This window comes from Macrotis lagotis, chromosome 4 (assembly GCF_037893015.1).
Source record: "Macrotis lagotis isolate mMagLag1 chromosome 4, bilby.v1.9.chrom.fasta, whole genome shotgun sequence".
NCBI lineage: Eukaryota > Metazoa > Chordata > Mammalia > Peramelemorphia > Peramelidae > Macrotis > Macrotis lagotis.
The window spans coordinates 36,251,402-36,278,962 of record NC_133661.1 but is presented as its reverse complement, the minus strand read 5'-3'; the positions used below and the strand labels follow the sequence as shown (position 1 = coordinate 36,278,962).

Below are 27,561 nucleotides of genomic sequence, written 5' to 3'. Positions count from 1 at the left end.
TAGTGAGGACTAAATGCTATAATAATTAATATCTAACTCTCCAGAAAAAATGTACACTCATTCCATTTTTTCCACTTAATCTGCACTAGTAACATTTTCTCCAGCATTTCCTTAAATCTTGAAATAAGACAATCAATCAAACCTTGATATGTGGCATTTCTTAGAGGACCAAAGTCTAAAAGCTCACACTTAGACTTTAGCATCAAACTCCCTTGAGATGGATAGAGTTGGCTTTAGAACATCCTTGGGCAGGAATCCTGGAATCTTATATTTTTGTATTTTTCTTTTCTTTCTCAGACTCTCAGCATCCCCTTTGTTCCAACTAACCAAGAGACTTTAAACTAATTTTGCAGGTGATGGAATTTGTAGGAAAGGCAGAGAGGAGAATAAATCAACCTAGGAAGATATGCCCAGATTTTTTTGAAGTGTTCTCTGTGGGCTGCTCATTAATGGCACACTATGTTACCTTTGGAACTTTAAAGACCTATGGACAAGTCAAACATAAAGCAAAGAATCCATTTTGATGTGAAACCCATCATCGTATACCTGATATGAAAGCCGAACTCAATATGAATTGTGTTCCATATCAACCTAAAGAGGAAGACTAAAAGGAATAAAAGTACCTATGGCTACAGTATCAATCAGAAATATGTGGTTTTTCTCCAAGATAGAATGGTGCAGGAAATTCATGAAGGTTTTCCTTCAGAAATCAGGCCACCCTGAAGGATCAGACTCATCAAGATGAAAGCTTAGAATACATTCAAGGATGTAAGCATTTTGGAGTCAGCAAAGGTCCAAGCAAGAAGAGATAAAAGAAAAATGGGTTAGATAGATGGCAGGATCCCAGGATAGATAAGTAACTAATTAAAGAGGACAGAAAGAAGGCAGGTCAGGTTAATGTCTATTGGTTAAAAGAATTCAATTAATCAATGAAGTTTAAGAAGTATGAAATTAGCACCTGATTTTCTTTAATTTGAAGTCAAGATTTGCAGGATCTGGCAATCTAGTTTCCATTCCCAGCTTCTCTCAGACTGAATTTGGATATTCCTTTTCATCTTAGCTCAACACTTCCATAAAACAACAGAAAATTGGATGTTGTTAGCCTATTACTCCCAATATGATGACTTGACCAAATCCTTCCTATCTTTCACTCCTCTTATGTAATTTAATGCCAGGTTAGGGTCAGGGACAGATTCTGAAAGAACATATCAGTAGACATTTCCTTAATAACCTCTTGATTGCTAAACTAATCAAAGTTAATGGAAAACGAATCATGTTTTTCCACAAGGACTAATCATTTATTGGCTGGACAATCCCACCCCTTTTTTCCTACCATTGAGTATAAAAGGTTGGCATCTGAAAACGTTCTTCTGAGAGCTGTAGGACTATCCAACAGGACAATGGATCCTTTGGGACTCACCACACCTGCCCTCCTGGCTTGTGTCTTTTTCCTGATTTTCTTGTCTCTATGGAACTATGGATTCAAAAGGGGGAAACTCCCACCAGGTCCCACTCCTCTTCCCTTTATTGGCAACATCCTGCAATTGGATCTCAAGAACATGACTGCATCATTCTCACGGGTAAAAGGGCTGAATTTGGGGTTTGAATATCTAGCTGCTTGAGTGGTGGTGGGGAGACACAAAGGTTTCACATGATTAATTACATCAAGGATCATAGTGATTTAATGTCCTAAATCATGGATCGTGTGAGTTCAGGACTCTGTAGGTGCTATCTCCAACATCAATGATTTCAGACATGCATTGATTGGTTTGTCAAAACTTTGGTAGCAGCATCAGAAGCAGTAATTCAACAGTAGGATCAATATTAATTTCTAATGCATTTTACTAGGCTCCGGAGATAAAAACGCAAAAAGGTTAAAAAATGAAAAGATTAAAATTCAACTAATGAGCCCTTCTTTAGTCCCTACTATGTGCCAGACACAGGAGAGAACCAAATGGTGAATGTAATAATCTTTTCTTATAAGGAAATAGTTCCTGTCCTTCAGGAGATTACCTTCTGCTAGAGAGAAACAACACATTCATGGATAAGTATGTTGCAGGTAATTAGAGGACAGAGAAAGCACTAATAATTGGAAGACCAGAAAAAAATTCAAGTTGGGGAAGTAATAGATTCTTATTGGAAGAATTACAATGGGAATGACATCAAAGTAGATGTCTGGAGACAGTCTGGGCAAAAGTAAGGTGTTGGGAGATAACATAGCTATTGGGGGAATTTGGTAAGAATGTAAACGTTAGGAAGAAGGTAATATATAAGAAAGATGTTCAATAGGTTGGAGCCAGCTGTGGAGGCATTTAAGAACCACATTAGGGAATGAAGAGGGTGCTCCTGCAACCTTTTGAGTAGAGGAGTGACATAGTATGAAATGTGCAACAGGAATATTAAGTTGCTACTTTTCTGGATTATTCATTGCAGTGCTAGAAGCATGGGATTGACCTTGGAGGTCATTGAGAGAATGGATAAAAATTTCATTCCTTAAATATCTGCTATGTGTGAGGATCTAATAGACTAAAATATTTCAATTGCATGTAAGTTGGAAAAGGCTTGTGTTTACTTGCATAAAAGAACAAAACTAGCGGTAATGCAGCACTTTCAATATCATTTTCACTGATAAAAATTGCCAAATTGAGAGCTGATGCTCAAGAGAAGTGACGAAATAGAAAATAGCAGTTAATTTTACTCAATTATTTATGATTTTTTAGTGAAACGAGATCTTTTTGCCTCATGCCCCAGGCTCCTACTTCCCATAGAATATCAAATCCCTGTGTAAAATATTCAGACACACAAAACATATACCCACTTAATCCTTTTCTATAAAAACTTTTCTCTCCGAACCTTGAATGTGTTTGGTTTCTTTCCTGAGGTGTGGGTAGCATCGTTCTTCATAAGTCCCCTGGAAAGTAGAATGCTTAGTGTGTGGATCCTAGTTCTCAAGTTTTGCAAAGTTATTTGTTTTTACAAAATTTTTATTACTTACATTGTTATTCACTTGCTCACTTGATTCTGTATCAGTTGTCATAAGTTTACTCCCAACAAATCCTAACTGTCAAAACATAGATAATAGCAAAACTGGTGCTACTGCAATTCATTAGTCATTCCCCAATTCAAGGGTCTATTTTTAATTTATAATTCTTTGCCACCATAAAAACAAGTTCTAGCAACATGGGGGTGATGATCAACCTTCATGGACTTGCTCGTTCCATCAGTGCAACAATCAGGGACAATTTTGGGCTTTCTGCAATGGAGAATGCCATCTGTATCCAGAGAAAGAGCCATAGAGTTTGAACAAAGTTCAAGGACCATTCCCTTTAATTTAGAAAGAAAAGCAGATATCTCATTGTCTGATCTTGTTAACTCTTATAATTTATGTTTCTTCCTTAATGATATCATTTCTCTCTTATCACATTCAATTTGGATCAATGTACAACAGGGAAACAAAGTAGATTGACAGATTTCTTTCCATGGGGGTGGGGTAGAGGTGGGGCGAGGGAAGTAAGATTGGGGGAAAATTGTAAAACTGAAATAAAATCTCTAAGAAAGAAAAAAGAACTACTATAAAAATTTGTCTATATGTATGTAATATTCACAAGTTGAACATACTTATCTATGTGTGTATATATAAAAATATATATACCTATATGTATGTGTATACACACACACACACACACACACACACACACACAAACAGACGCACAGACTCAATTCATACATATCCATGCATACATATACTTTTGTGTATAGTTAATCACACATCTTTAAACATATCTACATTTTCTCTTTCTTTAATGTCTTGGATTACAGGTGAAATAGTACTATTTTTTGAGTAAATAATATTTACCATAGCATAACTTTTGGGGGAATTTCTTTGCAGAATTGATGGGCCTGTTTATAGCTCCATTGATAATACACAAAATGTACCTTTCCCCCTCCAAAGCTCCTTCCATATATGCATTCTTCTATGTCAACTTTGTCAATCAGAATTATTTTAACTTGAATTTCTCTAATTTTAAGTTATTTGGAGTATTTTATGTGATTTTTATCACATTGACCTGTTCCTCTCAAAATTATTTTGTTTCTAATATATCTGTATTCTCCAATCACTCTTGAAAAGGTAAAGCCTGATTCACCAAGGGGACCATTATATGGAACATATATTACTGGCCCTGCTTACTCCACCACAATTCATGGTCCAATATTTCTGAGTCATTTCTCATGCATTAAAATAATATTTAAAATAATATAAAATATATAAAAAATTCTCTTCTCCCTCTCCCTCTTCCCCCTCTTATCAATGAGCCAAATTACACCTGCAGTTTCATTGACGTATCTTGAAATATGACAATTTGAGGGTTTTGGTCAAAGATTTCCATCTATTTCATATGCTCTTCTTCTCCCAAAATCTTCCTTTAGGAGCTTGACAGCTTTTGTTCATTTGATGACTAATTAATTGAATTTTTCAAGTAGTCAATCAGCAAGCACTGATTACATACCTTCTACTGATCAGGCACTATCCAAGGTGCTGATAATGCAAACATAAGAGGGAAATACTATCCATCCTCAAGGAGGTTTCAATCAATATGGGCACATATATGTAAAACAATACCCTTTAGTTAACACTAAGCTAAGAGGGTACAATGACAACACAATCACCCAGGGCAAGTTTGTCTCATTTGATTCTTTGTTTCTTGGTATCTCATTTGTATCAAAAGAAGAACTTTGAAGTGAATATCTGGGAAATTTAAGTCAGTACCAGGGAAATTTCAGTTAATACCAGGGACAACCTGACACCAAGAACTGTTTGTATAGTGGTACCTCAGACAGAAGTAATGAAATTTGTAAAAGGCTTTACTTTTATGGTTAGGGTAGTGAATTGTATCTTATACTTATTCAGTGTGGGATGCCTGTGGATACTCAAGAGAGATAGATGGACAAAATGTAGAGCTCTATGAATTATCTTCATTGTGTCCATGAAGTTACTCAGTGAGAGTACAGAAAGAGAAGATGAATCTTGTCAGAACCATGGGAAACCCACAGTCCAATATGTAGTATGCTTGAGCAACACAGACCAATGAGGAACATTAACACTAGTAGGAGGAATAAAGAGACAAGGAGAAAGAGGCAGACAGAATTAGAGAGACAGAGACAATCAGAGAGAGAGAGAGAGAGAGAGAGAGAGAGAGAGAGAGAGAGAGAGAGAGAAAGAGAGAGACTTAAAGAAAAGCAGAAGAGAGTTTAAAACAGGAGAGGGCAATCAACAGTGTCAAATACTGTAAGGAGGTCTGGTACAAAATGGATTGAAATAAATCATCAGTTTGACTCTTCAGCGACCATCAGTAATTTTGGAGAGATCACTTGTAATTGAGTGTTGATGACAGAAGAATTACAAATGTTTTCTGAGATGAGGGAAAAAAGATTGCTTTATTGAGGAGATGGCATCCCAGTTTCACCCTATGTGACGTTGTTGTCCATACCCTGTGATAAATATTCCATGATTCATCCACCCAGCATTCACAATCTCTTTATGCTAGTAAGTACCAATTGAGCACATGCTGAAACTCTATCAAGAAAAATACCGGGCCATATAACAATTCAAAAGATTAAACAAAAAGGAATGAGCATTGTATGCTAATATTCCACAGTTTATGGCTTTGTATACACAGAATTCACTAACAACATTGGTCTCATTCATAAACAGATACAAATTTGTGCATATGTCTATATCACTTTATGAAGTTGCTGTTGGTTAAATTCTTTCTCAAATTTTACAGTGACCCTCTCCCTTTTTCTTGGCATTCTTTCCACAGCTGGCTGAAAAATATGGCCCCATTTATACTCTTTATATTGGAACCCAGCGTGTTGTGGTTCTCCATGGATATAACCTTATGAAAGAAGCTCTAATTGATCAAGGAGAAGCTTTTATGGAGAGAGGAGATATACCAATATTCGAAGATTTGGCCAGAGGACAAGGTAAAATTAGTGTGCTAAAAAGAATTCCAGAAAAACAAACTGTATGGCAGAGCATGTGCAGCAGAATGTAACCTCTGGAGCATAGTTACTGGTTTCTTTTTTCCTTTATTCTAATCCCAATATCTGACAGAAGACCTTCATGTAGTAGGTACCACTGTGAGCACAAGGTGTTGAGAGACAGTTGGGTAACATTGGTCCTCCTTCCTTTCCTCCAATCTGTCTATCTCTCTGTCTGTCTCTTCCATCTCTCAGTCTCTCTCTCTCTCTCTCTCTCTCTCTCTCTCTCTCTCTCTCTCTCTCTCTCTCTCTCTCTCTCTCTCTCTCTCTCTCTCTCTCTCTCTCTCTCTCTCTCTCTCTCTCTCTCTCTCTCTCTCTCTCTCTCTCTCTCTCTCTCTCTCTCTCTCCCCTTCTCCACATAGAGATTCACACACAACTGTGAGAGCTTAGCTCAAAGTAAAGTAAATTTTAATGACTGAAACCTCCCAAGATATCATCGTTCATTAAGGACCAAGGTTTGACCTCTTCCTCTCATTGATTGTTTAGCAATAAGTCCAAAGACAATCCTTAATTGATAATTGTTTGGACCCTAATTAATTCAGAATAAATGCAAATAGCAATTATTTCAGTGGCAGCTAGGTGGCACAGTGGATAGAGTACCAACCCTGAAGTCAGGAGGCCTGAGTTCAAATTTGAACTTAGACACTAACGAATTATCAAGCTTTGTGGCCTTGGGCAAATCACTTAACCCCATTGCCATTATAAAAAATGAAATTAAAAAATCACAATTATTTGTTTTGACCAGAAATCCTGAGGGTCTTCCCCTACCAATTTGATTTTATTTTGTCAAGATGAAACTTGCCTCATCTCTTTCTTACCTATCCTTAATCACAGAAAGGTCTTTTCTTCTGCCAAATTGAGACCTCTTAAAGACCTTAACTTAAAAAAAGGCTAAGTTCTCATAGTGCATTCAATGTCCTGATCCATATCCTGACCCATATCTATATTCACTGGAACCAGATGACTCTCAGTGACAATGTGAGGTTGGTGACTTTGTACAAACCTCCATCCCTTGAATCCAATTCAGTTACATGTCATGGCATCAACTCCCAGACATCATGTTCCTCTTGAGAACAAAGGGAAAAAAAAACCCCAACAACCTGATATCAACCATGCTGCCATCCCACTTTGGGCTGAAATGAATGAAATTAAAATTGATCAATGAACTAAGCTAGAAACTCCATACCATCACACACACTGTGTCCTTCCCCTACGTCCAATGTCAGAATAATTGGTGTCATCTTCTTCTCCTTTGTCAGGAGTCGTTTTCAGTCATGGAGAGAGGTGGAAACAAATCCGAAGATTTTCCCTCATGACCCTGAGGAACTTTGGGATGGGGAAGAGAAGCATTGAAGAGAGAGTTCAAGAAGAAGCCCAATGCCTGGTGGAGGAGCTCAGGAAAACAAAGGGTTGGCTTTCAATTCATTCCCAATCCTAAATACTTCTTTCTTTGGAAGTCATTCTAAAAGACTCTGTCTTGCTTCACTGATCAGTAATCATTCTGCTGGAAAATCAAATTCCCTCCTTTTTTCTTGTACTCAGGTATTATAAGCTTATTTAGACTCCTGATAAATGGAACTACACACCACATCCAGTTATAAGCAGAAGAGAAGCTTGGACCCACCAGATTGGAAATTTTGTAATTAAAAATACTTTTTTGTACTAAGGTAACTCTTCTCCACATTAGGTCAGCCCACTGATCCCACCTTCATCCTTGGTTGTGCCCCATGCAATGTGATCTGCTCTGTCCTCTTCCGTGATCGATTCAAGTACAATGATGAGAAATTTCTCTATCTGATGGACCTGTTAAATGAAAACTTTCAACTGTTTAACAAACCATGGACACAGGTAAGATCATAGCTATGTCCTTAATCTGTGGCTACATGCAGCGTTTCAGCCACAGGTTCTGTATCTCATAGGCTCTCATCTCTTAGCTAGGTTCCCATCACTTAAGCACACAGACACACACACACACACACATGCACACACACACAGACACTCACAAAAACACACATAGACACACAAACACACACATACAAAACAATAGCATCTGCAAAATCTTTAGTTTTCAGATAAGATATTAGGGAGCTATTCTTTTCTTTCTAAGCATCTGAAGTAAGTTTTAAAAAATTTAAGTTGGAGGGAAAAATGTCTGATTTTGGCCTGGGATCCCCAAGTAGGGTGGTGTTCATAGATGTAGCCAATTAAAGCAATTATCACTAAAAAGTCTCAGGAGATTCTGTGGAGAATTGGGAGGACAGTTAGTCAAAGCTGATCGGGCCAGCCACTGAGGGCAATAACTTCCTCCGACTCTGGAGATACTGTGGCCCAGCCTCCACAATGGATAAACAGGATAAAAGCCTTCATTCATTGAAGCCAGAACTAAAGAGCCTCATTTAACCAAAAAACCAACTTTCTACTGGCTCTGGAGTCAGGGGTACCTGAGTTCAAATGCGGCCTGAGACACTTAATAATAGCCTCTCTGTGTGACCTTAGGCAAGTCACTTAATCCCATTGCCTTAAATAAAGAAAAACCCAATTTTCTTTTCCTTTGCCCATGTTCTGCTTCATTACAATCTGGAATACTTACTGTAGCTGAACCCTTCTCTGGTGGAATGTAAGCTTTTTGAGGATAAGGGCTACTTCCTTGCTATCTATGACTCTATAGCCTAGCACAGGACTTGGTTCATAATGAGCATGGAACGAATACTTGATAAATCTTATTAACGTAATGTGAATTGAATTGAATTGATTGTATTCCTTGCTATCCTTTTGTCATCATTTTTATGTTACCTCTTCCTATTAGATTTCCTGTTAACTCAAATATTAGCTTCTAGACCCCTCAGTGGGTCACATGGAACTGGAAAAATTAGTTTTGAGACATTGGCCAATTTGGGGTAGATTAAGAAGGTTCATGGGATTTATTTAGAGCAGCTCACCAAATGGCCAGGCAGGCTATTCCTTTGATTTCTCCTTGAAATAAAGAATAACAAGATCATAGGATTTCGAGGTAGACGTAATTAGGCGAATAGAGGACTAAAACTGGAGTCAGGGGGAATGACTTTGAGGTTGACCTCAGACATTTAACAACTGTATGACCTCTGACAAATCACTACACCTTTTTCAGTTTCCTTACCTGCCAAATGGGAATAATAAAAGCACCAGCTAACAACATTAATGTGACAGTCAAATAAATTAATAAGATAAAATATTAATAACATTTATTAATAAAGTGCCTTGGGCCCTTATACAGTGCTATATAAATTTAGATATTATGGTTATTATTGTTACTATTATTACTGTAGAGAAGAAGAAAACGAAGTTCAGAGAAGTGGCATGATTAACTTCAAGTGACTTGGTTTGTCACAGGGGACACATTCTGACCCAGCTCATCTGACTCTAAATCCAGTCAGCTATGCTGAAAAACAGAATTTTTAATGTCTCAGTCCTTTTGCTGACATGGTGGATTTCAGCACCATGATCAGTTCAAATCTCCTACCTCTTTGCAAGGAAATTGAGCAGTGTAAAATTCATGAAATGATGACTTTCCATCTTCAACTTTGTAGGAGCTAGAGACTATCCTACTGACCACTCAGTACCCCTTTTGCTTTTTTTTTTTTTATCATATAACCACCGATGCCAGCTGGAGAATGGAAATATAAAGTGTACAAATGAAAGATAAATAAGCAAGTCTTTCCCAAGAGATAGCAAACAGTATCCACTTTGGCATTCCAGAACCTCCAAAGTGGGCATCATCTTAATTTTCCAGCTTTATCCACATGTGAATACCCTTCATGTACTTTATGCCTTATTTAGGCTGGACCATTATCAGATTTACAATAAAAGCCTTCACTTCCTTCACATTGTGGCTTTGTTTTCCCTGTTTCCTATTTCCTGAATATCCTTCAGGATATTCTACCCACCCATTAAAGCGCAGCTCACAAGCCTTCTACTTCATGAAACCTATAGTAGTCCTTGCAATGAGCAATATCCTATTCTCTGGGGTATTCCATGAAAATTTATGAGCATCAATCTGATGCTCCAATCATGTATTATTTATTTATGAGTTTATCTGTACATGTTTACTTATTCTTCCTTCCTAAAAGGAATGTCATGTGACCAGGAATTATATCTTTCATAAATTTTGTATCTTCCTGAATATCCCCATTGATTAGGAACTTTATATGTATTTATTGAACTCACCCACATAGATTAGTAATTGATTAGCACAAACCCATTTAGTTGAACTTATGGAGAGAAAGTTCACTACACAGCATACCCTCTGCTTACCTTCCTTTGAAACACAAAAAGCAATACAAGCATGCCTAGCTTCTCTTGAACGCTTTGGTTTGAAATCTTCCAGATCTTTTGGCAGCTCAGAATTACCTCCATGCCTGGACTAGACATGATAGGAGAACCTTGGATTAGGAAACTTATCAATTCCTGCTTCATTCCAAACTGGTTTTTCCATCAGTAATATTAGTAAAATCAATTAAATCCACAGAATTCACCAACATTTCCGTATTTTATCAGCAAAAGTAAGCAGGAAGAGATAGAAAAAGAAATTCCATTAATATACAGAACATATAAAATATCTCACACTCTACTTACCAATATGATCGTAGGATTTTTTTCAGTATAATCACTGCAAACTTCTCTGATGTGGAAATGAAGAGTGACCTATATAACCAAAGGAATCCTAAATGCTTTTAGTGATAGTTGAACTAATATGATAAAAATGGCTATACTAGCACAATTCATTTATTTATGTAAGTATGGATTATTAAATAATACACAAAAATGGCCAAATTAATATAAAGGGAAAAATGTCACTATCCTCAAGGAAAATCATGGTGGGGAATGGGGGAAGAAGCTAACCTAAAAAACACCAGGTTTCAAAATGATTTGATATTAATTTTTTTCATTAAAGATTTTATTTATTTTGAGTGTTACAATTTCCTCCCATCTTACTTCCCTGCCCCCACCCCCATAAAAAGCAATTTGTCAGTCTTTACATTGTTTCCATGTTGTACACTGATCCAGAATGAGTGTGACGAGAGAAAAACCATGATATAAATTTTAAAATCAATAAATAGGTCAGTGACATTGAAGAGATATATTGCAAAGAGAAACAAGCTTATGTGACAGTCTAATTATTAATAAACCTAAAAAAATTAGTTATTGACGTTGGGATTCACATTTGACAAAGGAAGTCCTGGAGAAAATAGGAAATTTTCTGCTGTGGTAGAAAACTTGAAATTGAGGTAGATATACATGAAGTTGGGGATGATTGAAAATTATGTCATATTAATTATGTCATATTAATATGAAATCATTTTCTGAAGGAAGTAACAAAACTAACAAAAAATATGTAAACTGATTCATAGTAAAATAAATGGAAGCAGGAGATCATTTGATCCCACTGTAACAATGCTGTAAACTCAAAAAACTTTAAAAGACTTTATTCTTATCACTACAAAGGCAAACCCTTATTACAGAGGATTCACTTTTTTGGCAAGTAAGTGGCAGATTGAATAGGCTAAATGAAACATATTTGTCGATATAGACAATGTCGCAATTTTCTTTTTCTGAATTATTCGAATTTTTATGGTTATTTTAAAAAAATTAAATAACAGGGACATGGAGAGATAATGCTTAACTGAAATAAAAAAAATATAAAGAAGTTGATTTTATACTCTGCTCTTCAGAGAATTTTTTCTGCCTCTCACTTCTAGGACTGATTTTCACCGATGGTTGGAACTTTCCTTTTTCTAAAGTTTCTAATTAATTCTCATCATCTCCCCAATTCTAATCACTATCCCCCATAGAACTTGGCAGTACTGTTCTCTGCCAGTATTCCATCTCTGAAGGAGAAAGAAGCAATGTTGCCTATCCAAGTTTCTCTCTCTGGTCTAGGACCATTTCAGTCAGAGAATTAAAATTGTTATACCCTTAACCTCAATGAGGGCAATGGCTTCTGACTATCCTACCTTTGTTATATATAAGCCTGAAACATACTCTGTCCCATTAGCACAATTTGTTTTTTCTGTTGAGGGCTGCCAAAACCTTTCTATCTTTCAATAGAATATCAAATCTTTCCCAAATGGATTCTTTTAAAAACACATTCTGCCAATTTACAGCACTTAAGAAGTTACAAAAATGTTCCCAAATGGCTTTGTCAAAAATGTGGATAAGTTCTGATTTTCCTTTAAATGTTTGAAAATGTGTTTAGCCAAAGGTAAATATCATATGTTGGAGGGGCTATGGAAAACCAATACATATAGACATAATTTTTGTGTACCTGTGAACTGTTCTGGGCAATCTGGAAAGAATTTGTATTTATCCCTCCCAAATTAGTAAACCATGTATATCCTTTAAATCAATACTTGATGTGTACTTGGAGAGAATATTTAAAAAAGAAGAAAATAAGAAAAATGAAAAACTACATGTAAAATTTTGCCTTTTGTGATTGTAAAGAACTGGAAACTAAGGGGTTACTCATCAATTAGGAGAGAGCTGAACAAATTATGGTAAGACGTGAAGATTCATTTTTCTGAGTTCATATTTGGCCTCAAACACTTACTAGCTATGTGACTGAGGGCAAGTTAAGCAATCATGTTTCTTTTTGTAAAATGAGCAGGAGAAGGAAACAAGAAACCACCCTAGTATCTTTGCCAAGAAAACACCAAATGGGGTTCCAAAGAGTTAGCTATATCTCAAACAACTGAGTAATAGCAAAGTGATAAGAATCAATTAATTCAATAATAAAAATACTGGAAGGACAATTATCCTGCAAAGCTAAAGAAATTTCACAGTGTGAAGACCCAAGATGACTTTAGAGGAAACACAATGAATCATACTAGCTGCCTCATGACAGAGCGGGAAAGGCCTCAAGCTAAAAAATATGACACAAATTTCTTGCTACTGCCAAGTTGGGAATTCCTTTGGCTTGACTATTCATATAGATTTAAAGGGCTTTATTTTCCTTCCTTTCCCAATATGTGTGGTGAAGATGAAAGAAAAAGCAATCTTTGTTAATGAAAAATTTAATGAAGTTTAACAAGAAATATAAGGTCTTTGAATAAATTATAGTAATTTATAATTAGAGATTTAAAGTTGTTTCTCCATGATAGTAAACTGACATTTTTTGTTTGGGTTTGTGGGGTTAGCTCTACAACTTTTTACCACCATTTAGAATTTACCTGCCTGGACAACATAGAAGGATTTTCAAAATTCTTGAGGAACTGAAAGTATTCGTTTTCGAAAGAGTGAAGGAGCATCAAAAGATACTGGATCCCAACAACCCTCAAGACTACATCGACTGCTTCCTCTCCAAAATGCAGCAGGTAGGATATGTGGGGGAAGCATCTTTGTCATTGAGCAAGACTGATGTGCCAAGGATTCTTATAGACCACTCATTTAAAAAAAACATGAAAGGATATCAGAGAAAGTCTCAAAGTATTTGTGCCCCTAGGGATACCATTGATTTGGTATTTTTGTTTTGGAGTTTTTGGTCTGACCTTGTCCCTTACCTGTCTTCTATAAGGGAAATGAGATTGCTTTGCTAGGTGACGAAGTGTAGATCTGGTCTTTTCTGTTGGATAAGGATGCTATATTTGTGAATGATAATAGAAAAAATTAATGAATATTTACCAAGCTCCTACTATGTGCCAGGCTCTTTGCTAAATCCCAAAGGCACAAAAAGAGGCAAAAGACAACTCCAGCCTCCGTGGAGCTTACATTCTTATGGGGGAAATAAATCTGTACACAAGTATATACAATGTAAGTTCTCAAGAGGATAAATGTTGACATCACAAAGACACATTCAAAGTCAGCTTCAGAAACTTCCTATCCACGTAACCATAGACAAGTTATATCCCCATTTCCTGCATTATTATTCCCATTTATAAAATTGGGATATTAGCATTGTCTCCCAGGGAGGTATGAAGATAAAATAATATGTTTCTAATGTAAGTTGCTAACTTTCAGACATTACATAAATAATAGTTAATACTATAAATGCTAGCTATAATTAGCAGTCTAAAGACTCTTAAATTTATTTAATTTCAAGAAAAGGGCAACTTTAATTTTACCCCACAAGAAAGTGAAAAATAAGATAGAAAAATCTCCTAGGAAACTGAAAACCATTTCAGCAAACAAAACGTTTATAAAACTCTATACTCTGAATTAATTACTTAATTAATACTTAAATATGCTTCAAACATACAGAGTTCTGTTCAGACTATTGCTAGAGGAAAGCAGATGGTGATATGTATAGTGTACTGGGCCTAAAGTAAAAAAGATTTGTTTTCATCTGTGGAGTCAGATAAATTATTTTGTTCGAATTCTTTTGAAGAACTAAATACTTTTTCATAATATATGGAAGCTAATATATGCAAGCTCCCCCCCCAAATCCTCCTAGAGATAGCATGGGTGAGGGATATGATGTGGTACATCATAATCTTCATCATTAAGATTCATCTCCTTAAGAGATCTTTCTCAATGTTTTTGCTAAGTAGGCAAGCTCTGAATCTAATAGAGTTATTTATTCTTCCTATGAAAGGGAAAATATTGCTAACTGGTATTCATATCAACAAAGTTAAATTTTGGTCTCGTTTTTATTTTTTTTGAATCAGATACTTTATAGCAATATAAGTCTAAAAAAATCCCTTAATCTGTTTACCTACATTTCTTCAACTGTAAGATGTAAGATTGTAAAAGTCCAATAAGGTATTTGTAAAATGCTTAGCACTTTGTACATGCTTAAGAAATAATTATTTCCTTCCTTTCCAATGAATTACACATTCCCTTTAAGGAAAAATCATTTTTGGAGTGCCAAACAGGATTGAACAGGATCTGAACTGTCTAAATACCTCAGGATAATGTAGGAGTGGGAGTGGGAAGTGAGAGTAAATGCATTCTCTTTCCTCAACTCCCTTCATGGTAGTATCTTTAATTCTTTCTCCTCTGTAACAAAACCACAACCCCTCAGATCAGGTCACAATTACCTCTCCAGACAATGAAAATTCTCTTTAACAGCTCACCACATATCAAGACCATCAATTCATTCTTCAAAGATTCATAAAGTTGACACGAATAATGTGCAAGACTCACTGGGTCACTCCAATGATTAGGAAACTTCAGGACTCCTATGATGAAATAGAAATTCATCTGTGTGGAAGGGCTTTTAATGCTCTTCAAAATATGCCTCCCACCTCCGTTTCTAAGGTGGTTAAGCATTTTCCCCTCATACCCTTTATACTCCAAACAAACTGACTTCCTTCTTTTTCTCTGAAAAAAATTTCCTATCTTTCACCTCTTTGATTTTGTGGTCTGGTCCCTTGACTGGAATGCTTTCATTCTCTCTCCTCAACTCCCAGCAGCTCTAATATCCTTCCATGGTTATCTGTTCCTTCATTCAAATAGTCCTCTTTTCCTTCTCCTATTGTCAGTGTTTCACCCCAAGATTTCTGCGTTTTTCTTCTTTTGTATCACTCCCATATGTACTTATATTGATGTATGATGTATTCCTTCAGTAGAAGGTCAAATCTTAGTGGGTGAAGACTGCCTTATTTTTATCCTTTCCTTTATGTTGTTACTTCCTAGCAGTCTGCTTGGCACATAATGAGTATTTTCTCCATATTTGTTGATGACATATTTTAATATACTGAGAAAAGTTTTAATCAATATAGAACCAAAACAAAGATCACTGAAATGTTCTTCCAGTTTGAAGTCAAACTATCGTTACAGTCTTGATACACGGCCACTTTCTTGCTTTTGCCTCTATCATTTTTACCTTTGATTTTTCCCTGATTCTGAGTCAATGGATGATTTTTTAAAGATAATGATAAACTGATATAAAAACACAAGACTACTGAATCCATTGTTTTATCTGTTTTCATTGTTTTTATTTGCTCATGTTTATCTGCTGACTCACTTTGACTTTCATTTTAGGACTGTATCCCAATCACTTTGATTTTGATATTCTTTTCCAGTCTCTTTGACTATTCAAAGAGAAGGAGTAGTTCCGATCCATTCAAATTTATTTTCCTTAATAGATGAAGAGTTTTATTTTCATTTCACAAAATACTAATTTGGTGTTAAAGATCTAAAGTCTAATCACTACAGCTCTGGATGGATAGCTTCTGAATTCGATCAATACATATTTTGTCCCCAATTTTAACAACTCTAATATCTTTTATTTTTTATTTTTTTATTTATTTTGTATTTCAAGGCAATGGTTTTAAGTGGCTTGCCCAAGGCCACATGGCTAGGCAATTATTGACTGTCTGAGGTCAGATTTGAACCCAGGAACTCCTGACTCCAAGGCCAGTGCTCTATTCACTTTGCCACCTAGCCGCCACTAATATCTTTTTCTTGTTGAAGTATTATGTGCAAGATTTAAAATTAATTCTATAATCTTAGATGTATAAGATCCTTAATTTATTTCTTTATGTTCTACCTACTAGAACAGTTTGGTTAGTAGAGAGGCAATGAGTTCCTCTAAAACTGTTGTCTCTATTCTGAGTGTCAAAATTTCTGCACTGTCTAGAACATTCACTATATATATATATATATATATATATATATATATATATATAATATGAATTGTCTATTTGGTGTTTCATTTCTGAGATCTGTTTTTCAGCCTACTCTTCACCATTATTTCTTCTTTTAATACCTTCTTCTCCTTGTGAAACATTTAAAAAATACTGCCTGTAGCATTTTTATCACGCTACAAAAATTTCAAAGAAATTTACAAATATTATCTCACTTGGGTCTCCCAACAACGCCAAGAGGTTGGTGTTATCATTATCCCCATTTTAGAAAGTAGTAGATGGAGGGAGATAAAGGTGTAGTGACTTGTTGAAGTTCATAAAACTAGAAATTTTAAATTGTTTTTTAGGTTTTTGCAATGCAAATGGGATTAAGTGGCTTACCCAAGACCACACAGCTAGATAATTATTAAGTGTCTGAGATGGGATTTGAACCCAGGTGCTCCTGACTCCAAGGCCGGTACTTTATCTACTACGAACCTAGCCACCCCAATTTTAAATTGTTTAAATTGCATTTGAACTCAGGTCTTCCAAACTCCAAATTTAGCACTCTGTCCTTTATGCCACCTTGCTGCCTCTAGGGTTTTGTTGAAGGCCCTATCATACTTGCTACATTCTTTTCTCACTTATTAGAGGTATTGGAAAAGTTCTTCTTAATTATATAGTCTGTATTCATTTTTTTATACATGATTTGCTCATTTCCCTTCTGTTATTTTCACTGTCAGTTTATTTGAACAGAAAATCAACTCAAACATTCTCTTAGCCTTTTTTCTCCTTTCATTCCTTTCTTCCAGTTTGTCTTCTGGTTTTCTTTTTTTTCCTTTTTTTTTTTAAACTGTGGATTGCTGCACTTTCATTCCAGATAACCTGGTATTAACTTTTCTCCCATTTAGGCCATTCCAGCATCTACTTCTTTTCATTTTCTCCTGTGTGGGACTTAGAAAGATTACTTAATTTCTCTGGGCCTCAATTTCCTTTTCTGTGAAATGAATATATTGGGCAAAGTGATCTCCAATATTCTCTCTAGCTCTAAAATTTGAGAGGTTACATAATTCTTATAATTTCACAGAATTTTTAAGTTGAAATGAACCTTAGTAACTACCTAATTTTATTGAATGGCTCAAAAAAAAGAGATAAGATATAACTTAAAACATTCATTTGAAATTAGAGACACATTACATTTTTTATTTTTGCAAGGCAAATGGGGTTAAGTGGCTTGCCCAAGACCACATGGTTAGGTAATTATTAAGTGTCTGAGCCCAGATTTGAACTCACATACTCCTGAATCCAGGGCTGGTGTTCTCTCCACTATGCCACCTTGCCACCCCTCACATTTCGTATCTATGTGAGGGGAACAAAATTCTTGATTGGAGTGAAAGTCATCATTAAGTACTAAGCTCCGCATTTGTGGAAATAAGCTTAGTCTGGATGATGACTCCAGGAAAATTTTGAAAAGAAAATTTCTGATCAGTCACAAGTGGACTAGATGAATTTCACTTTAACTACAGGATTTGAACTTCTGTGTTCTCCAATTCCAAAACTTTTATTTCTATTTCCCCTTCTAAAAGTCTGAAATTTCTTGTTGTTCTTCTTTTGTAACCAAAGATGCTCTTCTGCTTTGAGTTGTAATTATCAGCATGAGGATCACTTACCAGGCAATTAAGATTTTATATAAATTACTTTATCAGGTCTTCATCAACTAATATGTATTATGGATATTAGGTAGAGAGTTGGAAGGGATCCAATTCTTTCCTGTTACATTTGAGGAAACTCAGGCAAAGAGAAATTAAATGACTTTTCCATGGACCTCTTATTTGTGGCTAAAGATTAATCTGGTCTTCCTGATTCAAAATCCACTGTTTTCTTCAGCCTGTCATATTGTTTGAGGGGAAATCGACTGCCTGGGAAAGGCAAGTTGATGGTTGGGCAATGAAAACTTGGAGCAAGGGGAAGGTTCTAGTCTCTTAAGAGAGGGAAATGAAGGTGAGACGGGTTCCTTTATGTCCTTCACATGGTTTTAATGACATTCCTTTCTGTCTCTCTTTCTCTCTCTCTTCATCTACTTTGTACCTCTCCTTAGGAAAAAGAGAATCCCCAGTCTGAATTTGACTTGGAGAATCTAAAAATGACTGCAGTAGACTTATTTGGTGCAGGAACAGAGACAACTAGCAGCACTCTAAGATATGGCCTGCTGCTCCTTCTGAAACACCCTGAGGTCCAAGGTAAAGTATACAAGAATTGTGATACTGGCAGATCAGGCTTACTTTCTCAGCCCTGCATATTGCACAGGAGCCTCACATTTTCGCCTCTTGGATTTACATGACTCCCACACACATCAACAAAGAATTTAGAAGGTAGCACATTTAAGAAAATATAACACTTGGACAAGACCTGATAGTTATTTACATGTTTTTAGGTTGTCATGGGGAATTCTACTCATTTTAATAGATACGTATAAAGCTCCTACTGTGCACACTCTACTCTATGCTTTGACTAGAAAGACAGATATAAAACATCCCCTTTTCTCAGTTGGATTACATTGTACTAGGGCTGGTTCTGCAGGATCCAAGTAGGCTGAACTAGGAAGCATGGATAAAAGTTACAAATGAACACATTGAGGCTGCATGTAAGGAAAGACTTGTAACGATAGAATACATCCAAAGCCCATTCAGCTGCTTGGGGATACCTGAGCTCTTCCTACCAGAGGTTCTCAAGCAAAGATGGGGTGATCCTTTGTTCATTCCATTATAAACGGAATTTCTTCTCAAGTTTTTCTGTATCCAGACAGCATGTCCTTTCCAAGACAGAAATTCTATACCTTAGTAACATAGAACATTAAGGAGCTCAGATGCATAACCTAGTGAATAGCTCAAGTCAGGATGATATTGTTATCAAATGCAAATGAAGACACCTACTTTCTTAGACAACAACAGATGTCATCAATACTGAGGACGTAAAATCTACAAAATCATTTCAGAGTTGTCATTTTACTTGAAGATCTCTAATGGCAGTACGGAAATCACCTCTACTTTTCAAATGTGGAATAATAGATTTAGAGATATAGGGAACTTTAGGAGAAACATAATTTATGATTTTTGTTTTTCAGATGAGCAAAATAGGACTGAGGTAAGTTTAATGACTTGCCTGAATGTATACACATGATGCATAAAAAAAGAATTTAAACACAGTTCTTCCTGACTCCTATGCTAAACCATGGAAAGTTATCCCATTGCTACTGTAAAAGCCTTTGTTCAAACGTTAAGTGGCACAGTGGAGAGAGCATTGGCCCTGAAGTCAGGAGGAGCTGAGTTCAAATGTGGCCTCGGATACTAAATTATTACCTATGTACTTGGGCAAGTTACTTAATTCCATTGCCTTGCCACCCCAAAAAACTGTTGTACTTTTGACCTACTAGAAGGAGGACACTGAACCCATTTGGGAATCACCTTAGATTATATCATTAGGCAGATCCTCCACACATGCTCTGTTGAGCATTCCTAGAAGACCAGGACATTCAGTCATTATTACTTCTATTGTCCCTGCAGCAAAAGTTCACGAGGAAATTGATCATGTGATTGGAAGTAATAGAATTCCTTCTATAAAAGACAGACAAGATATGCCCTATACGGATGCTGTGGTGCATGAAGTGCAAAGATTCATTGACCTCATACCTCTCAATCTACCTCATGCAGTGATCCGGGATACTCAATTCCAACAATATGTTATTCCCAAGGTCAGTAGGAATGGGACCATAGTGACCTCCTTTTAGATGAAAGAAACTCTTAAGTCCCATTGGCATAATCATATTAATGTTCTCTTTAAGGTCATCTTTTGCTACATACAGCTATGTTGGACTGCATACTGAATTAAGAATGAAAGAAAAGTATGGCCTTGCATTGGATCTCATTGATTCCCATTCATCACAGCAAAATTTTGGAAAGATAAAGTTTGGAAAAATAATAGAGATTTCTTAAACAAAATTTTACTCCTGTTATTTCCTCTTTCTAGAAAATGAAGTGGATTTCTTAGCACTATTATCTATTATTCAGATGGATACCCTAAGCTCCACGTCAAATGACTTGTTAAGATCATTTAAAAGTGTTGGAATGGAGAGTAGAACCTTGGGTTTTAGACTCTAAAATATTACTTTACAGGTTGCCAGATAAACATTGATTGCATTGCTGGTGGATTAGTGTCATCAATTGAAGATTTATAGTTTTGAATGGTGAAAGAATTCCCAAACATCGCTGGGATTTTAAATTGTCCACGACTTATATATGAACCTAAAAGTTTACACAAAGTGTACATATCAAAATCTTTTCTTCTCCTAGAGAGGCAGTAAGTACTTTGAGGATATGCTTAACAAGGTGAGGAGGAGGAGGAGGAGAGAGAGACAGACAGAAAGACATACTCAGAGAGAGAGAGACAGAGAGAGAAACACAGAAGAAAAATACAGAACAAGAGATTGAGAGAAAGGATAGACATCCATAAGGGCTGGCTTAGTCTGGCTACAAAGTATAGAGGCTCAAGGTTCTCCAGGGGACCTAGGCTGGAAAAAAGTGGCCTATGAACGAAAGGGAGAGATAGCAATCCTTGCAAGGTGAAGCTAGTATGAGGAAGAGAGAAAAGAGATGGTTCTTTTCTTCCTGATGACTTAAATTCACTTCTACAGTGAGTTGGACAAGGATGGCCTTTGGGGAATGGTCTAGCATCTGGTTCCAGGTATTTTCCAATTGGCAAGCTTCATACTGGTCCTTCCTGTCTCAAGATAAGTGATCTCTAAGTCCAATATATCATTTCCTTTCCTGTCATAGAAAGCTTGACACATCAATGACTGAGGTCAGGGAGACTAAAAAGCAGAACTGGAGGAAGGGGAATGAGTGAACTAAGGTCATCTTGATGAATTCACAGTTTTATTAATGGAGTCATTTTGAACAACAGATTTCCCCAGATAGTCATAGACACTAATTTTCCTTCCAGAAAATTTGGTTCTAATCACAATATCTCTTATGTCCATAATTCCCTGCATCAATTGAATTAAATTGAAAAGGAATAAAGTTTCCCAGCAAAGACCCAGTAGAATTAATCACCTGAAAAAATGAAACACCCCAAACAATTTCATATTTAATATACCCCATTGAAAGCATTGTTAAGTATTAATTATAAGACTTCAGTTGATAACCTAAGGCATGTGAATTGCTAGGCTGAATATTAATTAGTTTTCTTTTTTCCTTTGTTCATGATATCTTTGAGATAATATTATGACATTCAAGTAAGTCAGATTTAAATTAGGTCATCAGTGCAAAGTCAATAGCCTCACTTTCTCCTCTGCCACAATCTGGATCCAGTGGCCATATATGGAGCAGAATGACTGGAGATACCCTTGTAGGCAGTGAGACAGACTGATATTTAAAAAACTAGCTCTTTCTCAGGTCACATTTTGATTGAAGCAATCCCCATTCAGTGAGTAAGAGTTGAGACAAAGAGACCAAGAATGGCCATTTCCAAAAAGGAAGAACAAAAATATTGGTGGGAGGGTAAGATTCTCAAGTGGACTTAGACCGAAACCCATTGTTGGTCATTGAAGGAAAGGCAGAGTGCTCTTGGGCCAGGTGCTGCTGATATAAGCCAAGATTAGGTCTGCGTCACCACTGAGGACGGTGATTTCTCTCAGAGTGAGCACAATTTGGAACCAGAAAAGTCCACCCAAAGTATAATTGTTTTCCTTCAGACCTAAGCTGTAATTTGATTTGCAGAGGGGTCTCCTATCCAGAGAAATGCAGGCAACAGGTGTGGACATGAAGGAACTGAGGGGAGAGAGAGCACATCAAGCTCAGGGGCTTAGCCAAGGCTTCCTGTAGGAGGTGATACCTAAACCAATCCTTAAAGAAAAGGAGGGATTCTAAAAGGCTGAAACAAGGAAGGAGTGCCTTTCAGAAATGAGATATAAGCATTTCAAAGGCATGAAATCATGGTGGGAATTTTCTGGATGGGTAACAGTAGTGGATCAGTTTAATGTGAACCCAAAGGAGTGCATGATGGTGACAACAATGCCGACATTAATTTGTAGCCCAATTTGGAGCCTTCAGTCTGCATTCTCAATGCCTTGACATTCCAGTCTATACTATATATGAAGAAGTGTACATGGTGCTTTAGAGACAGGCAGGGAGTCACCGAATACTCTTGGAACCGGTATATCATGGTGATAACTGATTCTCCTCTGGAATTTCTTCCTTCTAGGGCACAACCATCTTCCCACTCCTCTCTCCAGTCCTATATGACAAGAAAGAGTTCCCCAACCCTGACCAGTTTGATCCCCAGCATTTCCTGGATAAGAGTGGGAAGTTCAAGAAGAGTGACTACTTCATGCCTTTTTCCAGTGGTAAAAAGAAACTCCTCCCCTGTGTACTTCTCACTGTAATAGAAAAATTCTGCTCCTCCCTGCTCTTTTTCTGCTGGCTGAGTCTCCTCATGGTAATTCTCATGAGGTTACACTGCCCTACTGTGGAATGTGTCAAAGTATCATTTCTAGTATTCTCATGATCTTCTCAGGCCCCTTGATAAATGGCTCACTTGCCCCATTCTTTTTGGGGAACTCCACTGCAAGATCCCCTGCACAAGGGTAGACCATGGAAAGAATGGTGTGAAGAGGGATTTCCTGCCTTTCCCTAGGGACCTTTAATGACTGGAATATCATTCACAATAAAAGTTCTCACTGCTTCTGCCCATCTACATCCTTCCCTTTTATTCCTTTCCCTACCATTGTTCTGATCTAATGAGTCTGTTTCATTCCATGATATTGGGTGAAGTTTACCAAAAATGTGTTTCCTTTTAGGAAAACGGTCTTGTCTTGGAGAGGGCCTGGCCAGGATGGAGTTATTTCTGTTCTTTACCACCATACTACAGAATTTTACCCTTAAACCAGTTGGAGATCCAAAGGAACTAAGCATCAAGAACACTCATGTTGGGTTTACCAATGTTCCACCACCTTACCAGCTATGCTTTGTTCCTCACTAAAAAAGAAGACAGTGTTGATTTAGTACATTAAGAAGTTGATTACATTTTCTGAACTCAACAATTTTTGGTTTTTGACTGGAATTCGCTTAAGGGAACGAAGAATTTCCATGTATTGATTAAAATGTGTTAATTTCCAAAATGCAGACCATCTCATGGACATCATTCATGTCATTATGTAAGAGGGGATGCATTACAGGCATTCCTGTGCAGCCTTCTCACCAATATCTCCAGTCACATCCTCAGTGTTAAAATTTGCTTAAAAATCCATAAAATATTTCCCCCAAACCCATATTAGTTTTTATTCTTCTAATATCCTCAATGAGAATCTGATTTTGTCCTTTATGTAGCTTATTTTGGATTTCAGGATACAATAAATATAGTTGTGTTGCTAATAACTGTTCATGTTCAATCTGTACTTGTACTTCCATTCACAAACAAATTCATGACTTCAAAGGCCCATGGTGACATGGAACAGTTTTTGGTCTCGAAGCAGAGAAACTGATCAGACTTCCAATGTTAACAAATTGTGTTGTCTTGGGAAAGTCAGTTCACCACTTTTTCCCCATGTAAGACTTAACTGCATTACATTGATCAGACTACCCCAATGAATGTGCATCTGTGATATTTTGATCAGTGCAGCCCTCCATGCTTTAGGTTCTCACGGCATCCCTCACCTCATGTTCCTTTCAGTATCAGGTTGATGCAAATTTCCACCTAAAATTGATTTGTACTTTCAAATTCCAGGTCCCTTTGTCCTATGTGCACATGCACTTCCTTATTGAATTCTAACTAGCAATTATTCTTACCGTTTTCCTTCTCTGTTCCTATAACTTTGCTCCTGAATGCAGATATCTTCCCCTACTGCCCACCTCTGCATTGAATTATGGGAGAATTATGTATGCAACAAATTTCTGTAATCTTAAATGCTGTTAAATCTTGTTAAATGGCTGGAGGTTCCTACCTCTCGAGAAGTAAATTCAGTCCCATTATTTTATTGTTTAATGTGAAGTTTTTATCTTGATCTACTTTTTTAACAGACCCTAAGTCTTTAACCCTATACCTGAGTCTCGTCACCTAAGTGGGATTGCCCCCTTAGTGCTCAGATAAGGGGCAAGGCTATAAAACCTTTGGAATATCTTTTTAAAGGCCTTAAATTGAAGAGAAAGAGGTAGGAAAGAAAAACACCTATGTAGTTTTGATTTTTATCTTTTACAGAGTGTAGTGAGAGTGTGGAAAGAACAGTATAGAAAAAAGAAATTAAAAGGCGAAGTCTGTGCTAAGATCCCAGAATAAAATTCATGGAGTCAGATCTCTAAAATCTTATTCACAAAGTAAGTGGACAAAGCATGGGGAATTTTAGATTCTTTTACAAAGGGGGAAATTTGACCTTTTCAGTATCACTGAAAAGTTGCAATGAGATCCATAAGTGTAATAAGAGTTTGCAAAGTTTATGAAATTTAAGTGGGCAAGGGAAGGAGAGCACTAGCATTTGAAGAAAATCCAGTAATGGCAGAAGCAAAGGGGAACCTAATATAGTGATGACTACCATAGGGGAAAATAGAAGCATCACTGTTTTTGGAGTTACCTTAGATGGAAAAGAGAAGAAAACCAAGGAATATGGGAATAGGAGATAGGAGATAATAGTGATTAGAAACTTCATAATCTAGACATAAGCTCGAATGTCCTTTTTTTCTCTTGCACTCCTTTTCTCTTTTCTTTCTATCTCTCTCTTTCTTTCACCCTCTTTCTATGTCTCTCTTGCTGTTTTCCTCTTCTGAGGCAGCTAGGTGGCACAGTACATGGACTGCCAGGCTGAAACTAAGAAAGTCAGTTCTGATATTTGCTAACTAGCTTGCTAACACTTCTGACCCTGATCCTGAGCAATTTACTTAATTGCTGACTGGATCATATCTCTAGTATGTAAAATGGTGTTGTTTTTGTGAGATAACATCCAAAGGAGAAGAACAAGCAGTTTTCAGATGAAGAAATTAAAGCTAGGTATAGTCATTTGAAAAAATGCTCTAAATCATTATTGGTTAGAGAAATGTAAATTGAAAGAAGCTTTGCGGTACCACCTCACCTAATAGATTGGCTAAAATGGGAAAAAGGGAAAATGATCAACCTTGGAGAGGACATGGGAAAAGCAGCAGACTAATGTACTGTTGGTGAACTTGTGAACTCATGAAACCATACTGGAGAATAATTTGGAACTATGCTCAAAGGCCTTAAAACCATGCATATCCTTTGTTCTAGCAGTACCACTATTAGTACTGTATACCACACAGTACATAGTACATGTGGGTCTTTCCCCCTTTTTTTATGATTATAAAAAGGGGGGAAAGACCGACATGTACAAAAATATTTGCAGTTGCTCTTTGTATAATGGTTAATAATTAAATATCGAGTGGATGTTCATCCACTGGGAAATGGCTGAGTAAATCTTAATATGTGAATGTGATGAAATACCATTGCTCTGTAAGAAGTCAGGAGCAGTTAGAATTCAGAAAAGCCTAGAAAGTTTTGAATGGATTGATTCTGAGGGAATTGAAGAGCCCCAGAATCCCACATTTTATTTATTTATTTATTTAGGCTTTTTGCATGGCAAATGGGGTTAAGTGGCTTGCCCAAGGTCACACAGCTAGGTAATTATTGAGTGTCTGAGGCCGGATTTCAACTCATATACTCCTGACTTCAGGGCTGGTGTTTTATCTGTACCTAAAAATTGCACAGTTTAAGAGCTACATTTTATCATGATCAACTATGATGAATTCAGTTTCTGTCAGCAGTTCAGTGATCAAGGATAATCCTAAAAGACTTGAGATAGAAAATGCTGTCCATGTGCAGAGCAAAAGCTATGAGAATGCAGAGTCAAGCATACTCTGCTCACTTTTCAAAACTTTTTTTTATTTCCCATGTTTTTGTCCCTTAATTCTAAGATGTCTTTCACAACATGACTAATATAGAAATATGCTAAAGATGATAGTAAATGTGTAATCCCTAGCAGGTTGCTTGATCCCATGGGCACTGGTGAGGCAAGGAAGGTGATATAAACTGGTGTAAAAATGTGAAACTCAAAAGCTTACAAAAAGATGAAGGCTGAAAACTATCGCTTTATGTCACTGGAAAAAACACTATACATTAGCATAAAAATAATAATAGCGAAGTTATGAAGAAAAAAGTTTAGAAGATAATGATCCTTGTCTTGGACATGTTATATTTCAAATGTATGGGAACATCAAACTTGGGATATGTATGAAGTTAGGAATGAGGGACTGGAATTTCAGAAAGAGTGAGCTATATATATGTATATGTGTGTGTATATATATTTATATATATATATATATGTAGATGGAAAGAATGTCTCTATATATAGATCTGTATAGATAATTAGGAACCAACTTTGAAAAGATGATAATGCAACTCAGAGGAGCCAATGATATCTTCTAGTGACAATGCAGAAAAATATTAATATCAAACCTTTGTAACCTTTTGTGATTCTTTTTGATAGTGTGGGGGAGCCTATAAAGATTTTTAAAACCTAACTATTTAAACAATAAAAATAAAAAAATTAAGAACAGAAATCAATTATATTGAATTAGAATTATGAAAAACCCCCATCCCAGATACCCTGAAATCCAACCTTATGATGATCAATGGACCAAAGTTTAAAAATCCCCTTTGAAGCAGCATAGATTAAGAGGACCTAGGACTGTATGTTGGGAATCACTCATGATTGCAAGTCATGATTCAATAAAAGAAATTATGGAAAAGCAAAACAGGTAAGATAAATTCCACAAGATTCAATACAGTATAAAAGAGTTAGGAAAGACTTGAGTTAAAGTCTTCCTTCTGATGCATATTTCCCATGTGACCATGGACAAATCATTTAAGGTTTTGTGACCAAGTTCAGATCATAAGAATTTTTATTGCCAGGTTATACTAAAAT

The 27,561-nt window shown here is 36.4% G+C and overlaps 1 protein-coding gene across 1 annotated transcript; it reads left to right on the top strand.

Moving 5' to 3' along the window:
* The first annotated feature begins 1,362 nt into the window (after positions 1-1,362).
* On the top strand, positions 1,363-24,010 carry LOC141520743 (cytochrome P450 2C23-like). Its single transcript, XM_074232528.1, has 9 exons — positions 1,363-1,580; positions 5,823-5,985; positions 7,302-7,451; positions 7,730-7,890; positions 13,212-13,388; positions 18,679-18,820; positions 20,144-20,331; positions 22,839-22,980; positions 23,434-24,010. Exons 1-9 carry the CDS (start codon positions 1,401-1,403, stop codon positions 23,613-23,615), a joined length of 1,485 nt encoding a protein of 494 aa, XP_074088629.1. The 5' UTR covers positions 1,363-1,400; the 3' UTR covers positions 23,616-24,010.
* The last annotated feature ends 3,551 nt before the right edge of the window (positions 24,011-27,561 follow it).

Coding starts and splice junctions, on each gene's coding strand:
- LOC141520743 (XM_074232528.1), top strand. CDS start 1,401: ATGGATCCTTTGGGACTCACCACACCTGCCCTCCTGGCTTGTGTCTTT. Junction 7,891..13,211: donor TTAACAAACCATGGACACAG/GTAAGATCATAG, acceptor TTGTGGGGTTAG/CTCTACAACTTTTTACCACC. Junction 18,821..20,143: donor GAAACACCCTGAGGTCCAAG/GTAAAGTATACA, acceptor TTGTCCCTGCAG/CAAAAGTTCACGAGGAAATT.